This window comes from Pollachius pollachius (assembly GCF_949987615.1).
Source record: "Pollachius pollachius genome assembly, chromosome: 3".
In the NCBI taxonomy this organism is placed as follows: Eukaryota; Metazoa; Chordata; class Actinopteri; order Gadiformes; family Gadidae; genus Pollachius; species Pollachius pollachius.
The window spans coordinates 48,473,489-48,490,414 of record NC_136936.1 but is presented as its reverse complement, the minus strand read 5'-3'; the positions used below and the strand labels follow the sequence as shown (position 1 = coordinate 48,490,414).

At 47.2% G+C, this 16,926-nt stretch overlaps 3 protein-coding genes across 3 annotated transcripts in view; 1 reads left to right on the top strand and 2 right to left on the bottom strand.

Annotated features, from left to right (window-relative positions):
- The window catches only part of col28a2a (collagen, type XXVIII, alpha 2a), a 19,145-nt gene extending 14,010 nt beyond the window's left edge, over positions 1 to 5,135 (bottom strand). Inside the window, exons 1-5 of the mRNA XM_079733442.1 lie at positions 5,008 to 5,135; positions 4,671 to 4,817; positions 3,375 to 3,952; positions 2,099 to 2,119; positions 1,951 to 2,010 (exon numbers count right to left, since the gene is read on the bottom strand). Of these exons, the coding sequence (XP_079589568.1) occupies positions 1,951 to 2,010; positions 2,099 to 2,119; positions 3,375 to 3,952; positions 4,671 to 4,806 (795 nt within the window). The 5' untranslated portion in view covers positions 4,807 to 4,817; positions 5,008 to 5,135. The remainder of the gene's footprint in view (positions 1 to 1,950; positions 2,011 to 2,098; positions 2,120 to 3,374; positions 3,953 to 4,670; positions 4,818 to 5,007) is intronic.
- A 2,816-nt stretch (positions 5,136 to 7,951) lies between these two features.
- Positions 7,952 to 13,811, top strand: LOC307072539 (ATP synthase subunit beta, mitochondrial-like). The gene is made up of 10 exons (XM_079731864.1): positions 7,952 to 8,086; positions 8,662 to 8,835; positions 8,945 to 9,119; positions 9,697 to 9,818; positions 10,302 to 10,486; positions 10,876 to 11,034; positions 11,149 to 11,271; positions 11,986 to 12,198; positions 12,847 to 13,048; positions 13,329 to 13,811. Exons 1-10 carry the CDS (start codon positions 7,981 to 7,983, stop codon positions 13,427 to 13,429), a joined length of 1,560 nt encoding a protein of 519 aa, XP_079587990.1. The 5' UTR covers positions 7,952 to 7,980; the 3' UTR covers positions 13,430 to 13,811.
- Positions 13,727 to 16,143, bottom strand: LOC307073888 (coiled-coil domain-containing protein 89; the record flags this gene model as incomplete). Its single annotated transcript, XM_079733847.1, has 7 exons — positions 13,727 to 13,912; positions 14,041 to 14,117; positions 14,611 to 14,747; positions 14,827 to 14,957; positions 15,054 to 15,622; positions 15,740 to 15,790; positions 16,084 to 16,143. The coding sequence occupies 7 exons, from the start codon at positions 16,141 to 16,143 to the stop codon at positions 13,729 to 13,731; spliced, it is 1,209 nt and encodes a 402-aa protein (XP_079589973.1). The 3' UTR covers positions 13,727 to 13,728.
- Between the last annotated feature and the right edge of the window lie 783 nt (positions 16,144 to 16,926).

Here is a 16,926-nt window from a genome sequence, read left to right as displayed (position 1 = left end):
GAGGGGAAGGAGGAGGAGGAGGAGGAGGAGGGGGAGGAGGAGGAGGAGGAGGAGGGGAGGAGGAGGAGGAGGAGGAGGAGGAGGAGGAGGAGGGGGAGGAGAAGGTGGATCAGCTGGGCATGAGGGATCTTGTCCCCTGGGTCAGGGAGGGTCATAGTTCTCTGCAGCACCTGGACGGCGTGTGGTGGTCCGCCAGTAACCACTGGTCTGTGACGATTAAAACTAATGGGACCACTCCGTCTGCAGGTAAGAATGTGTGGAATCCCTGGGAGATGGAAGCACCTGGTTAACAGCCAGGTAGCCATCTGCCACCAGAGGATGCGGACACTCACTGACCTCACCGATACAAGCAAGCAAAGGTCGATCAGCGAAGTCACAACTTTTCTCTGTTTTGGGACCTCAGTGGTGGAACGAGCTCCCTACGAATGTCAGGATCGTAGAGTCGCTCACCAGCTTCCGCAAAAGACTCAAAACTCACCTGTTCAGAGTTCACCTCGACTCTGCATAGAAACCAATGCACAGCCACCATTGAATGTTGTACGTCCTGGCACTTGTACATTGCACTTATTCAAGGTACTTAATTGTGTAGCATCTACAGTAGCTGCTATCTTTGCTTTACACGGGGAATGGGTTAGCCTAGCGATTGTAATGCTTGCACTTGGTTCTATGAACATCTTTACTGTACCGACAGCGATATATTGTTTCACTTCTTATGACAAATGTACTTATTGTAACAAATGCACTTATTGTAAGTCGCTTTGGATAAAAGCGTCTGCTAAATGCCCTAAATGTAAATGTAAATGTAAATGCAATACGATGCTGACGACCTGCTCGTCAGATGGGTCTGTATCGGTTTCATGGGATGACACCAAGACTTCTGAATTAGTTCTCGTGTCTTAATCAGATGAAGGGTCAGGGGTGAAGGATGAAAGATGATAACTCAGCTAGGATCAGCTTGGATGGACGGCTTTATACAATCAGAAGCATCCCACGAACCGCCTCAAGGTTCAACTCTTGCCCACACCTCTGCTCTCATCCCCTGTGTGCCTGACCCCAGCAGTGTGCGTCCGTGCGGTCAAAGTTCAGGTTTTATGAGGATTGAGGAGCCACAAGAACCAAATCTCATCCCTCAGGTTTCCGTGGTTTCCATGTCATGTGTGATAAGGCAACGCAGTAACGGAGTCTGAACAAATATGTCTTCCTGGGGGATCTATGTGTCTCTTCCTGCCGGCGCCCGAGGATTACTAACAGAATGTGCGGGTTAGGTGGACCCACCTTGAAGTCGCTTTGCATCTACCAGACACGCGCCTGCGAGCTATCGGGAAGGGCTCAATTACCCTGATTGTTCAGACAGACGGTTACCATTCCTGGGGTCTTCCCACTTCACAGAATGTCAGGAATAAACACACTTTGACAAGCCCTCTGGAGTGCTGAGAGTGTGTGTGTGTGTGTTTGTCTGTATGTGTGTGTTTCTGTGTGCGCATTAACACCTGTGTGTGTATTCATGTATCTATGTCTATGTGTGTGTGCGTGTACGCGTGTGTATGTGTGTGTGCATGTATCTATGTGTGTGTGTGTGTGTGTGTGTGTGTGTGAGTGTGCGTGTGTGTGTTTGTGTGTGTTCTTGTGTGCGTGCATGCGTGCGTGTGTGCGTGGGTGCGTCAGGTGCGTGTGTGTTCATGTATGTATCTATGTGTGTGTGTGTGTGTGTTCTTGTGGGTGCGTGCGTGCGTGGGTACGTCAGGTGCATGTGTGTGTGTGTGTTCTTGTGTGCGTGCCTGCGTGCGTGTGTGCGTGCGTGGGTGCGTCAGGTGCGTGTGTGTTCATGTATGTATCTATGTGTGTGTGTGTGTGTGTTCTTGTGGGTGCGTGCGTGCGTGGGTACGTCAGGTGCATGTGTGTGTGTGTGTTCATGTATGTATGTGTGTGTGTGTGTGTGTGGGCTCCTACCGCAGGGCCTGCCGGTCCTCTCTCTCCTTTGTCACAGGCACAGGTCTGCGCTAGAGGGCACTGCGCAGAACACACAGGGTGAGCTACACATGGTTACACACCAGTACACATACTGTATATCACTCTGTGTGAGTGTAGCACTACTCACCCCCTCATTGGCCAAGTCCGTCTGTGGAAGACAACAAACACATTGAATTAGATTAACAACAACGCTTTTTTTGCTGTGTCGCTAACGATTTTTCTGTTAACGATTTAATTTTATTGTAGATTATTGTGACGATATAAATAAAATACTTATTTTAGAGAAACTGAGCGCTGAACATGTCATTTAAGAGACTTCTGATCTCAGCTGTGAACACATGAAACCGTAACCAACCTTGCCTTGATAAGCGTTTACGTGGAAATGCTTTGGTTGACTAAAACAGAAACAACGTCCACGAATGCTCTATCTGAACCAGTAGTGGATCACGGATCGGGAGCTGAACCTTTCAACTGGGAGGAATGTGTCAGGAGGCCTCCTGGTAATCCCCCCAAACACGACGGCATTCATCTGAACGTATGTTGACCAAATCCCTGAGCAGGCCCACATCTGCCCTTACTACCCACGAGAGGCAGACGTCTCAGCCCCATCTCGACACAACAGAGGAGCTGAGACGCACACACTCCTAATCTCCGGCTGTCATGGACGTTCTCGCGCTTGTATCTACACGACACGGCCTCCGTTCCGTCGCTGCCCAAAAATGTGACCACGCCCATTCACAGGTAAACTCAGAACACATGCATACTGAACCTTAACGCACACATCGCCCCTTTTATACACAATGATTGCTCTGCGGTTTTAAATGGTAAATGGTGAATGGAAATGGCCTGCATTTACACACTCTGACACACTGTGCATTCAAAAGTCAACTTAAAACCTATCTCTTCAGGACCACCTACAACATTTGACAAATCATCCTCCGCCATCTTCCACTCTCTCCCGCTCTCTTAATGTGTTGCCTATTGTTGTGGTGTTGTTTATTTTTTCCCTTTTGTTTGATTGTCTGTACTGTCTGTATGTATTCCTTTCTTATTTGTAAAGCGTCTTTGAGTATTTAGAAAAGCGCTATAAAAAACAGATCAATTATTGTTATTATCATTTATCTACCAGTGGCCACTCAAAGCGCTTTACAACACTGCCTCACATTCACCCATTCATGCACACATTCACAAACAGACGGAGTCAACCATGCAAGGCGACAGCCGGCTGGTCTGGAGCAGCCAGGGTGAGGTGCCTCGCTCAGGGACACCTTGACACTCGAGCTAGGAGGAACCGGGGGTCGAACTAGCAACCTTCCGGTTACCAGCCGACCCGCCCTACCTCCTGAAGCCGCATGCCTCCCCCCCCCCCCCCCGGTTCTTCCCACCGGTGGAGCCGTACTTACGATCACTCGGAGCACTTTGTCCATGATGTCGGCGTCCTGCAGGTTGTGGAGGTACCGAGACACCGGGGCGCTGGCCAGCAGCCGGAGCTGGGCCACGTTGGCCGGCTCGTTGGCCGTGCGCGTGATGCCCAGCGTGAAGAAGCGCACGCCCTGGTTCTTGGCGTCGGCCACGGCCGAGAAGATGTCGGGGTTCCGGGGGTGGGAGACGCCGTCGGTGAGCAGCATGGCAACCTTGATGCTGCCCTTGGCGCTGCTCTCGTCCAGGTAGATCTGGGTCATGTTGGTGATGGCGTAGGTGGTGTAGGTGCCGTGGCCGATGTAGACAATGGGGGCGATGCGGGCCCGGAAGTCCTGGGCGCCGCGCCACTGCTTGAAGGTCTGCTCGGTGATGACGTGGCTGCTGTACTGCAGCAGCGCCACCCGCGTGCTGAGCGCGCGGCCGGTCTGCAGGCGAAGGCCCTGCAGGCGGTCCACCACGTCCATGGCGAAGCTCTTCTCCTGCTCGTGGTTCTCCTTGGCGCTCTCCGAGCTGTCCAGCAGGAAGGAGAGCTCCAGGCCGCAGTCCTCGTCCACCGACGCTGTGGGCGGGTGGGCGTGGGGGGGGGGGGTGGGGGTGGTTGAGAGAGAGTGAGAGAGTGAGTAAGTGAGTAAATGAGTGAGTGAGTGTTGGGTGTGTGTTGTGTGTGTGGGGTTGTGTGTGTGTGTGTGTGTGTGTGTGTGTGTGTGTGTGTGTGTGTGTGTGTGTGTGTGTGTGTGTGTGTGTGTGTGAAAATGAGGGAGAGAGTGAGTGAGTGAGTGTTGGGGTGTGTGTGTGTAGGTATGTGTGTGTGTGTGTGTGTGTGTTTGTGTGTGTGTGTGTGTGTGTGTGTGTGTGTGTGTGTGTGTGTGTGTGTGTGTGTGTGTGTGTGTGTGTGTGTGTGTGTGTGTGTGTGTGTGTGTGTGTGTGTGTGTGTGAACATCAGGGAGAACATCAGTGTGAGGACATTGTTTGGTTTTGTCTCAGCAGTTGTGCAGTTTCAAACTCAAACCAATTCAGTTTTATTTTATTACGCATGACTTGAATAGGTCACGTTGCCCAATAGAGACCGATATCCTGTTTTGATTCAGTAGGACATTAACATCTAAGCCCAGCCAAAGCCAACAGCCATCATTTTGGGGAATTATAAAGTAGTCAGCAGATCTTCTCCAAAAGCATGCAGCTGATCCTCTATATTAAGGTGATGAGGAAGCTGTTGTTTACATTGACTGTGTAACTAAAGAGTTACCAAGGCCTGATTCACTCTGATATCTTCCTACCTTCTCCATCATGAAGACTCTTTGGGTGCAAAACGTCTTTGGATTTCCGCTTCACTTCTCTGTCTTCAAAATATTCTTGGGCCAAAGCACTTGTCAGTGCCATGAGGAGCACTGCCCATGTCCCGGTGTGGAACATCACGACTCCAACTGCAGGAGAATCATCAAAACACAAAAGAAACAAGAGAATAGATCAGACTCCCCATGCCACCAGAGTAACACAATCATCTTTGCAAACCACTTCATTAAAACAGTTTGCTAAAATTTCACGTTTTAAAAATCCACGTGATGAAGATGAAATACATGCACTGAAAAAAGAACATTATATCTTTGCACTCACCGTTTGAAAATCCGCTGAGAACTCAGTAAACCTCTCAACCCTACTCTGATCCGAGATCAGAATGCTGACACCTGAGCAGGTACCATGTGAAGAGCAGCAGTGGTGGGTGACCGGTGCGCTGAAGTCAGCTCATTGGTTCCTCTGCAGCAGAAGCAGCAGCAGCAGCAGAAGCAGCCAGTCCAGGGTGTGGAGAGAGAGTGTCCCCAGAGCCAGGCCCTCCTACTGCTTTATACGCGAGGAGGGAACCGAGGGGGGCCAGGCCCAGGCTCCAGCCCCAGGCAAGGGAAGGGGGCTGGTGTTGATTTACAACTCCACTGAGATGTGGGTCGATTTGTGCCCCGTAAAATTTGCGGACTTTGATGAACGCAGAGGAAATACTACAGATCACGGTGAATATTGATGCCGATCGACTCAGACCAGCCCGATGAATGTAAACGCAATAGTGTTGTGTTCTGTGGAAGAGAAGTGGTCAGATGTTATACTAAAGGAGTTAGAGGTGCATAGTGCTTAGTGCTTGATGAATTATGGTTATTTCACCTTTCTTTGATGACCTGCGCTTTGACAGGTGACCTGTCTAATCAGAAGTCAATTATGTGTTGGTTCTACCAGAACTACCACTGTTAATACTACTACTATCAACCGGGACTATGAGTTACATACACAACACAATTATAAAAGCACTAAAATACAATAGATCAAAGAAAGGGTGTGACCTATAAATTACTGAAATATCATACAATAGAAACCTAGAATCCTTCCTTTTAAACAACGTGTGTTCTGTTTTTTTTGTAGGGATTTTCTTTTTTAGGGAACCCTTTTTAAGGATTTTTTTTATTTAGGCTGCTTGACCTCTTGCAGGGGTTGTGTTCATTTAGAGACCTTAAGTCTTCTCTGGCCTTAGGACATAAATTACCAACAAGATGATACGGGGGTGGAAGGAATTCTCAGGTAACAGGAAAAATGAAGAGACTCCGAAAATACCTGAGTCTTAGAGGGTTAATGGAGATAAATCAAAGAACACTAGAGAGTTTCTTCACGGAAGCATTTTGATATTACATTAGGGTGGGGGGATTATTTGATACATTAATTAATTAGAATATACCTTTAATGGGAAAACCCTGGTAAATATTCCTTGATAGATCGTGCACAAATGAAAGATATCTCTTCCAACAATACCCCCTTTCGGACAGGAGTATAAAAAGAACAAACATATGACATTATTCTTCAGCAGCTCATTGGGGTACTGGAGGTGATGGCAAATCTAGTCCGTTACCCCCTTTCGGACAGGAGTATAAAAAGAACAAACATATGACGTTATTCTTCAGCAGCTCATTGGGGTACTGGAGGTGATGGCAAATCTAGTCCGTTGGCTAATTGTTTTAAAGCTTTGTATACTGTGATGAAGTAGGCGTTCTTCCCAGCTGCGTTTCACAGCTGTCGTTTCCAAGACATTGAAAGAGGCATCAGTAAGTTGCGAGCCACTGACAAGCACGCCTAACAATTCTTGTCAAGACATTTGACCGGAGAGTTGTATTGCGTCCAACCAATGCTTGTATTTTATTAATGTATAGTCAACCTGTTTCTCATGAACAGGAATTTGGTCAGAGGCCGTTGCTCTACAAACTAATTAAAAGGAAAGTAAGTAATAAGTAGCTGTTCTGCAAAAAAATAAGTGATGCGGTCAAAGGTCCACAAGGTGTTGACCTCTGACCCTGCCGGCGGTGCTGGTGCAGGCCGGGGCCGGTCCTGAGGAGACCGGTTTGGGTTCGGTAGGGGGGGGGGGGAGCCCCAATATTCCAGAACCTCGGGGCTAACAGCCACTTAGAGGAGAGACTCTCTGACACAAAGGAATGTTGCAATGAGTGATGGCTGAGCAAGACCACACAATGATGACCTTTAATGCCATCTCCAAATCAGATTAAAGGTAGGGTAGGCAACTTGCAGGAACCTCCCTCTGAAGCCACTCCTCCAATACACATGACCAGCTGGCTAGCTTCATGATAGGTCGACCTGACCTGTGGAAGACTCTGTTCATGCGCAATGAATGAACGGGCGGAGTGTGCGCAGGTAGGCAGGAAGATAGGTCGACATGCAGGTAGGCCATCCCATAATTTCATTCAGGTCGAATGAAATGATTGATCTGAATAACAGCTTATTCCAGGCCTGCGACAGCCAAAGAAAACAGATTTCTATATTTTCTTTGTCAGAGCATTTGATTTATTGATAGCTGTCAGCAGGGGCGATTCTAGGGTCAGAGCTTTAGAGGTGCTGAGCACTCAATGAGCCCCACTGCCACACCACCCACCCTTTTTTCACACAAAAACAAAAAATATTTCTATTGAAAAATAACTTCATAATTTTAACATTGGTTCAACTAACTCAAAAGATTTTATGTTTTGGACATTATTTAACAATTTCAAAGACGAACAAATATAATTTTTAGAATAACATTTCTTACTCCCAAGTTTTAGGGGTGCTGAGCCCCTTTTTAGGGGTGCTTCAGCACCCCTAAAAATGGGCTAGCTGAGCCCCTGGCTGTCAGGATGAATACAGAATTTCAACAAATATGAACAAAACTGAATCTCAAACAAATCTTATACTTTTGAAATATTGGCCTTGTTGAATGTTCCATGGCAAATAATGAAAGTCAATATGTTAGTTCATGTGGCAAATAATAAAACATGTTAAAAAAATAAAATATTTGCATACATGGATAATATCTAGACTCAAACAACCGATAACCTACAGTGATTTACTGATCTTGCCTCCTTATTTCCTTTTCCCGTTACTGAGGTTGGGCATGACAAGGTCAAAAGAATGGGTCTTTTGGAGGTATAAATGTATACGGGCATCTTCCGCCCTCTAGCGGCAAAGGGAAGGAGAGCACAATAAGCTGCGCGTGCGCCGTCCCAGCACTGCACAGTACACCACAGCAGACGGTCGTTCCATTCAAGACCTTCAGCCATCTTAAACATGTTGGGTGCTGTGGGACGCTGCTGCACAGGGGCCCTTCGGGCTTTCAACCCCCAGGTCAACACCCTCAAACACCTCACGGGCAGAAATGCTACCCTTTATTCACGTAAGTAATCCAAATTTATGTTTGGGGGTTGTCAGAGTTAACGAAAACCGATTCCAGGGACTTGACATTGGCAGCTGCGGAGGCTGCACGCCGGGCCGAAGGCCTCGACAACCTTCACCGTCTCATTCATCTGCGACTACGGGCGTATTCAGTATAAGGAATCCGTGTTTGAACGTGGATGAAACTCCATTGGTATTCCTTCGTTTTGCATTACCTGGTTCCTGCGTTGACGGCTTATTTCTGACGTCCTACTCGGTGACCTCCGTAACTTTAGCTGTTAGCTACGCGGCTAAGAGCGACTTGTCAATAGTCTGCACGCAAATGGTTCAACCACGCGTCAAGGTCTGCTCTGTTTGAGCCTTCAGTGACACCGTCTCTAGATATTGAACACTATAGTTTCAAACGGAATGACGTTATTTTACCAATACGTTTTATGCATCCAAATTCGGGTCCCGGATTGGGATGTGATTTTATGTTAATGACCTATAATCCGATTCAACCCTGAGACCAGACGCCGCGACTTCCCTTGTATTTTGAGCAGAATTATCTGACCCTCCGGCGCTTGTCCTTCACAGAGAGGAGCTATGTGGCCCCTGCCGCCGAGGCCATCATCGCCAACGGCCGCATCGTCGCCGTCATCGGCGCTGTGGTGGACGTCCAGTTCGACGAAGGCCTGCCCCCCATCCTGAACGCCCTGGAGGTGGCCGGCCGAGAGAGCAGGCTGGTCCTGGAGGTGGCCCAGCATCTTGGTGCGTTGTTTGTTTTGGACTTAGTCAGTTCAAGGTTAACCCCTAAACGGTTAACTCCTAGGCTTTAACAACGGGTCCAGTGAATGACATGGGGTTCTCGTTTTCTAAGGGGAGAACACCGTCCGCACCATCGCCATGGACGGTACCGAGGGTCTGGTCCGCGGGCAGCGGGTGCTGGACACCGGGGCCCCCATCAGGATCCCCGTGGGCCCAGAGACCTTGGGCCGGATCATGAATGTCATCGGAGAGCCCATCGACGAGAGGGGTCCCATCAGCACCAAGCAGTGAGTACATTTACATTGAGCTTGTTTAGCCAAAGTGACTTGCATTAAGTACATTTGTCAGAAGAAAGTACCAATATATCGCTGTCGGTACAGCAAGGATGTTCATAGGACCAAGTGCCAAGCACTAACAATAACTAGGTTTACACATTTCACTGTATAACAAAGACAGCCAGGATAAGGTTCTACACTATACTAAGTACCATCTTTTAAGTTCTAGGAAGTACCACATGGAACTTAGCCACTTTATAATTGACACCTAACACTAATTATTTATCGTTTATATAGTTTGTACATTCTGTTTTGTTTGCCCTGTTTGTTGTTTGTTCGGTTTGTATTGTCTTGTCCTTACTTTAGCATTTAGTTTAGCAGTTCCCTTAGCGTCTATTTTTAAATTGCATTAGTACTTTGTATTGTTATCCCGTGTTTTTCTCTCTTTCTCCTACGAGGGATTATTAATAAAGTTGTATATAATCTGATCATAGAATACTAGAGGACTCTCACCCAGCCCGGTGTATAATGGAAAGTACTGCACTCTGTTTTAATTAGCGTGGTACTAACGAGTGTCTTTGCCCTGCAGGACCGCCCCTATCCACGCTGAAGCCCCAGAGTTCACAGACATGAGCGTGGAGCAGGAGATCCTGGTCACGGGCATCAAGGTCGTGGATCTGCTGGCTCCCTACGCCAAGGGGGGCAAGATCGGTCAGTTGGTGTGATACTGGAGCCTTGAGACATACTCAATCCTGATTGGTTGATAACGTCACATGGGTGTGCAACCAGACACCTTTTGCCTTTTTCTAACGGTTCTGAGTCAATGCGCTACAGATCCAATCTGAACAACTATAGTCCAATGCAACCATCCGCCTGATGGCTCCTTGACAAAAAAGAAAAAAAAAGATATGCTAAATGTGCCAGGTGCAATTATTATTTTTTTGAGTTATATTAAAGTCGATAAAAAAAACAACAACCATGAAGTTATAGATTAGAGTAACTCATGTCTAAACACAGTTGGTGGTCGACATGGAATAAACCACTTTGAGGATGGTGATGCGGCAGAGTTGAGGTTGCTGGCCATCGTTAACAGGACCCCCCCCCCCCCCCTTGTCACTTGGTTTATTCCTTACCTATTGGTTGTTCAATCCCTAATGTCCACGTCTCATCTGTGTTCGTTTGACGTCTCCTCAGGTCTGTTCGGCGGTGCCGGAGTGGGTAAGACCGTGTTGATCATGGAGCTGATCAACAACGTGGCCAAGGCCCACGGCGGTTACTCTGTGTTCGCCGGCGTGGGAGAGCGTACCCGTGAGGGTAACGACTTGTACCACGAGATGATTGAGTCTGGAGTCATCAACCTCAAGGACGACACCTCCAAGGTGAGGCCCTTCTTAGGACTGTGCAATTAATCACATTTTAATCGCCATTTTGATTTTTGGGTCAAACGATCTCCAAACTTAAATAATCGTTTAGAAACTTTTATTTTATAGGAGTGGCAGAACAGCTGGATACATAATTTTATCTATTTGAACATTCTGTGTATTTTTTTTAAGGGGAAATTTCGAAGTTCTCAGTTACAGTGTTGTTGAGAAATGCTGAATAAATGCATCATGTATAATCCCGATAATAATCGGATTTCAATGTTGACCATTATGTTCCATAACCGAGCAGCCCTAGCCCTTCATCATTCCCCTCGGGCCGGCCTTGCGGGCTCTCGTTGATGTGAACGCCAGGCGGTAACTAACGAGGTGTGTTCCGGTGTTTCCAGGTGGCGCTGGTGTACGGTCAGATGAACGAGCCCCCAGGCGCCCGCGCCCGCGTGGCCCTCACCGGTCTGTCCGTCGCAGAGTACTTCCGTGACCAGGAGGGTCAGGATGTGCTCCTCTTCATCGACAACATCTTCAGGTTCACCCAGGCGGGGTCAGAGGTCAGCATCAACTCCCACCGAGCGTCGTACTTGACTCGATTGGTTCGTTTGACATGGGAGACTTAAGGTTTCGCCAACCGTGACACTGAGCTCCGATGTCTCTCTGTACTCAAGGTGTCTGCCCTTCTGGGTCGTATCCCCTCCGCTGTGGGCTACCAGCCAACCCTGGCCACAGACATGGGAACCATGCAGGAGAGAATCACCACCACCAAGAAGGGCTCCATCACCTCTGTCCAGGTAGACGTCTCGGCATGATGCACACCTCAGAGCAGCTGTAGTCATTCCTACACGGATTGAACCATCCCCTTTCTACTGGGATTTGAATCATGTAGAAACTACAAACGACAGTGCTTATTGGGAATTATGAGATCGTTCTAAAAACATTCTGGTGTTCTCGGCTTGCTTAGCAGCTTAGATTCTGTTGGTTAATTCTTGACGTCATTCAAAAGGGTAAACTATTCCGACGATGAGTTATAGCTAAGGGCTATCTTATCAAGCCGTAATGGGAAAAAGTACATGGTGTTGATTGAAGTTCAAGTTCATTTATTTATTTACTCAAAAACCATAGGTTTGTACCAAAGTGATGAAAATGTACATTGTAGCAATAGAAAATAAGAGATGACCAGATATCTATTTTACATAACCACTCAACTCTTCTACATCGGTACATATTACACGTTATATTCCATATAGAGTATTCTATTGCATTTAAAGTTATTATTTTTTTATTCTAATTAATTCATGCGCAGTATTCAATTTCGTTCACAGCTATTATATTTTAATATTATCCTAATAACTCCATGTCCAGTTTGTGTTTTTCTTATTTATTTCATATTGCATAGTTGAAGGAGCCTGAGACTTTCGTTGCCAGTGACTGCGGCTGTAATTGTTGTGCATGGGGCAATGAACCATCTTGAATCTTGAACTAACGTATCCCGTGATGTCCTCCAGGCCATCTATGTCCCCGCTGACGACTTGACAGATCCCGCCCCCGCCACCACCTTCGCCCACTTGGACGCCACCACCGTGCTGTCCCGTGCCATCGCTGAGCTGGGTATCTACCCCGCCGTGGACCCCCTGGACTCCACCTCCCGTATCATGGACCCCAACATCGTGGGAGGAGAGCATTACGACGTCGCTCGTGGGGTGCAGAAGATCCTCCAGGTTTGTCCCTAAATCGAGTCTACCTAGTCCTGATAACGAGTCTACCTGGTCACTAAATCTATACCACCTATTCTACCAAGTCCCTAAATCTAGTTACCTAGTCCCTAAATCTTTACCACCTATTCTACCAAGTCCCGTAACATAGTCTACCTAGTCCCTAAATCTATACCACCTATTCTACCAAGTCCCTTAACATAGTCTACCTAGTCCCTAAATCTATACCACCTATTCTACCAAGTCCCTAAATCTAGTTACCTAGTCCCTAAATCTTTACCACCTATTCTACCAAGTCCCTAAATCTAGTTACCTAGTCCCTAAATCTATTCCACCTATTCTACCAAGTCCCTTAACATAGTCTACCTAGTCCCTAAATGGAGTCTTACTAGTCCCTAAATGGAGTCTACCTATTCTACCTGGCCCCCTCAATCTAGCCTGCCTAGTCCCTAATTCTATATTGCCTAGTACCTATATTCTACCTTGTCGTTAAACCTGATTCAATCCCTGCAGCCTGCCGCTATTTACCCCTTGCTGACATGAATCTGTGTTTACTGCAAGTGGCTCTAGATAAGGTGTCCGCTAAATGACCTGCCGTTGAATACTGTTCCACATGGGCCGTCTGTAACCTCCCCAACCTTCTCTCCCATTCAGGATTACAAGTCTCTGCAGGACATCATCGCCATCCTGGGAATGGATGAGTTGTCTGAGGAGGACAAGTTGACGGTAGCCCGCGCTCGTAAGATCCAGCGTTTCCTGTCCCAGCCATTCCAGGTCGCAGAGGTCTTCACCGGCCACGCAGGCAAGCTGGTGCCCCTGAAGGAGACGATCAAAGGCTTCCAGTCCATTCTCGATGGTAAGACGCACAGAGATCACCACTGAGCTTCAGTTGATTCACTTTGTGTGTGTGTGTGTGTGTGTGTGTGTGTGTGTGTGTGTGTGTGTGTGTGTGTGTGTGTGTGTGTGTGTTCGGGGGTACAAGAAAACGAAATGTGAATCTTACTGATCTCCAGTCAGTAACAGCAACCAATCCCCCCCCCCCCCCCCCCGTTGGTTTGAGTTAGATTAATCGTTCAGCCCTTTATTGATGGAAGTCATTTTTGGGAGATGTACTCACGCGTTCCTTTGTTCCGCAGGCGAGTACGACGCTCTCCCAGAGCAGGCCTTCTACATGGTGGGAGCCATCGAGGAGGTGATCGAGAAGGCAGCGAGATTGGAAAAGGAGCACGGCTCCTAAAGCTCTCGCTCCTGTTTGTACAGTTCTCTATGATGTGTCTGCAGCATCTTGTCCTCAAGAAAATGTTAAAGTTGTCGAAGGAATAAAGAAACGATATATTGTATCTTTGGTCTTTTTAAATTTTTATTTTTCCCATATGTAAATGTTAAGTTGCAACGAACAACGATTTTCGTTATTGTTGATCAGTCGCGTCGTTGCTGAAGCATCGTTGTTCAACCAAACATGTTGCGAAGCTGTGCATTTAGCTCCTTTTCCCGGGTGAGTAGGTAGGAGCTGTGGTCTTTGTAGGCTTCAAAGTTCTATGGAATAATCACACACATGCTTTCAAGGCTATACAATATATTTCCTTGATAAAACAGTAAAGTTGTTCTGTTGTAACCAACCTCTCTGGCCTTCTCGTTTTTCTTCACTGCTTCATCAAGAGCACATTGGAGATTCATAACCTTCACGTTAATGTTGACCGCTTCTGCTTCCTGCTTGAACCTGAAGCAGAGGTGTACACAAACGGTTGGTTTCTCAATTATAATTTAGATAAAGGGTTTGCTACAAACTCCGTTAAGATTTGTTGGTTATCAAAGACCAATCCTACAGCACAAGTTTCAATCGAATACCTGTTCTCTGCTCTGGTCTTCACCTTTTCCACTTCTTCCAACTTGATCTCCAACTGCTGAATTTTCTCTTGCTTTTCCTGCAATATGAAATTTCAGTAATAAGTGCGGCGCTGCATCACTTTTCGGTAAGTAGGAAACTACATGTATCTGGTTTATTGGCCCTTATAAGATATTTCAACTGGTAAAAAGATATGGGTGTTATTTTCAGGCAAAAGCAATCCTTAATTTCAATATAGATAATTTCTTAATTCAGGCTAACATTCAATAATTACACAAATACAGGATATTACCTACGAAACACCTACATTGGAAACAATACTGTATATATCTCCTAAACGTCATACCTGCGCTACAACACTTCTTTGGAAATAATTGTGATTAATCTGGGAGGTATCTTTGCTCTTACCATGGATATAAAGTCGTGTGTATTTTGCCCGTTATGACGGTTTGATCCAGATTAAAGCAGCTGTATAAAAATATAAACTGGGCGCTACAGCAGGCGGTGTGCGCTCCCGCACACGGCAATCAGTTTTAGGCACGAGACCGCGCGTGGAATATATTTCATCCTACCTGCAAGACTTTTCCTCTTTCGACCGACAGATTAATGAAGATGTCTTTTTCTGCCCAGAGGCTGTTTATCGTCTGCTTCATTTCGGTCTCCATCAAAGCACGTCCATCTCCTGCCTCTTGTAGCTGGTGCTTCAGATCTGACCAAACAGGATGCAACTTAAAAAAGAATATATTATACAATAAAGAACAACGGATATTGAAGAAGTCCATACCCACCTTTACACACATCCTCTGCTGATTTAAGACTGTCCTGGGTGTCACGAAGTCTTTTTAACTGTGCTGCTTCCTGCCATTGTGTAAGGTATTTCTGTTTTAACATCTTTGCCTTCCATCCAGCTTCTTGGTCCCTTAAAATGTTGAAAATAATGGTGTTTAAGTGACCTGCAAATGCTACACACGGAACCACGTATTAGAGAACGTGTTTTAAGAAGGGCTGCAATCACCTTAAGTACTTTTCCATATCTTCGTGTTTCTTTTCATTCAGGTGAATATCTTGTCGCAGTTTACTTATTAGAGTCTCTTGATCTACTAATTTCTGTGAAAAGAGCGCCTCGTTCTCTGACCTTAAAAGTTTGTTTTCCTCTAAAAGCTGTAAATTGTGTCTTTTATAGTCGTCTTTGAACACGACAATCCCTTGATGGTTCACGGCCAGGTCGTTGAACCTCTTCTCCAACAGCCTTACCCTCGCTCTCTCCGAGTCCAGCTCTTTCTGCCCGTCTGCCACTCGAGCCTCCAGCTCCTCGTTGACCTTCTGCAGCGCCTGGCAGCGGAGACGCGCCAGGTCGGACCTCTGCTTCAACACCCCAATCAGCCCGGACTGCTCCTCCACCCGGGACCGCAGAGGCCCCACCTCGGTCTGGTCCTCCACCCGGGACCGCAGAGGCCCCACCTCGGTCTGGTCCTCCACCCGGGACCGCAGAGGCCCCACCTCGGTCTGCCCATCTACCAGGGACCGCAGGGTCACCACTTCGGTCTGATCCTTCACCCGGGCCCACAGCGGCGCCACCTCGGTCTGGTCCTCCACCCGGGCCCACAGCGGCGCCACCTCGGTCTGGTCCTCCACCCGGGACCGCAGAGGCCCCACCTCGGTCTGATCCTTCACCCGGGCCCACAGCGGCGCCACCTCGGCCTGGTCCTCCGGTGAAGTTCTCCCCAAATACTTGTGCATACCATCCATGTCCTGTGTAAGACATATTGTGAAAGCAATCAACGGTAAAACAAATAATAATAATAATATATTTTATTTGATAATATATTTTTCCAGGGTATCGATGCAACGCAATCTAACATTGCTGCGATTTAATGAGGCAAGATAGGAAAAATCAAACGCAATTCATTATTCATTCAGAGACACATTTTCCCACTTTCTGAGAAAAACTGAAGGGAAACGGTGTTTGATTTCTCAGCAAATCGTATTGTAAACAAACTAGTAAAAAAAAACTTAAAGCTTTGTTGTGCACCGGAGCAGCCTACCTCGGTGGTGCTCCTGATCATCTGTATGAGGTCTTTCGGGTTTCTGTGCGGGGAGACCATACTCAAAGTACCGCAGCGAAGACCGCAAGTACACCTCAGGCTTCAAGGTCGCATTCGGATACCAAAAAGTTTCGGTTGCTGGACTGCAGCGTTGCCCATGGCAACCGCACCCCGTCCGGTCACGTCCGCGGTGTGACCTGTGGGTGGTGTCGGGCCGTGTGGAGGTGGGTGCTGGACGCCGGGGCTCCACACGGTCGCGCTGTCGCGCTTCTCATCGGGCGAGTTCACCACGCGGTCCTCCGTTGTGTCTAATTCGACAACAAGTAGGCTTATTATAACGAGGACTTTTTACCCGCACTTTACTTTGGAAAGCTTTCAATGCATACACGTTGTGGACTTTTTCTTTTTGAAGTTTTTAGTATAAATTAATTATATTAATAGTTGAATAATATTTCTTTGGCTCAATATTTACTTTATAACCCATTTCTAATTGTCTTCCATGTCTTTAGTGCATAGTTTAGGCCTGTTATTACGAAATATGAACCTAAGCAATCAGTGATGACGAGTCAGCCGAATTAAAGCACGAATTATCAACAACGCAGGGAGGAACAGAGTCACGCGCAGCCGGGGCTATAGCATTATGCAGATTCCTGGGCCTAAGTACGGGATTTATCCTGAGGGCCAGGATGGGGGTGGGTGCGGGTGTGGAGGCCGTCTTGGACTTTGTCTTGGACTTTGTCCACGCCCCTTTTCATCAACTCCTAGCCGGACAAGAAAGCGAGAGGAGGGCACCCGTATCCCAGTCCCAAGAGCTCTTCCATCTGCTCGGCTTCAGGCGGAGCT

Excerpts from the sequence above, each read along its gene's own strand:
- LOC307072539 (XM_079731864.1), top strand. The coding sequence starts at position 7,981 with ATGTTGGGTGCTGTGGGACGCTGCTGCACAGGGGCCCTTCGGGCTTTC. Across the intron at positions 9,819-10,301 it reads CGCCAAGGGGGGCAAGATCG|GTCTGTTCGGCGGTGCCGGA; the intron begins GTCAGTTGGTGT and ends ACGTCTCCTCAG. Across the intron at positions 12,199-12,846 it reads GGGTGCAGAAGATCCTCCAG|GATTACAAGTCTCTGCAGGA; the intron begins GTTTGTCCCTAA and ends TCTCCCATTCAG.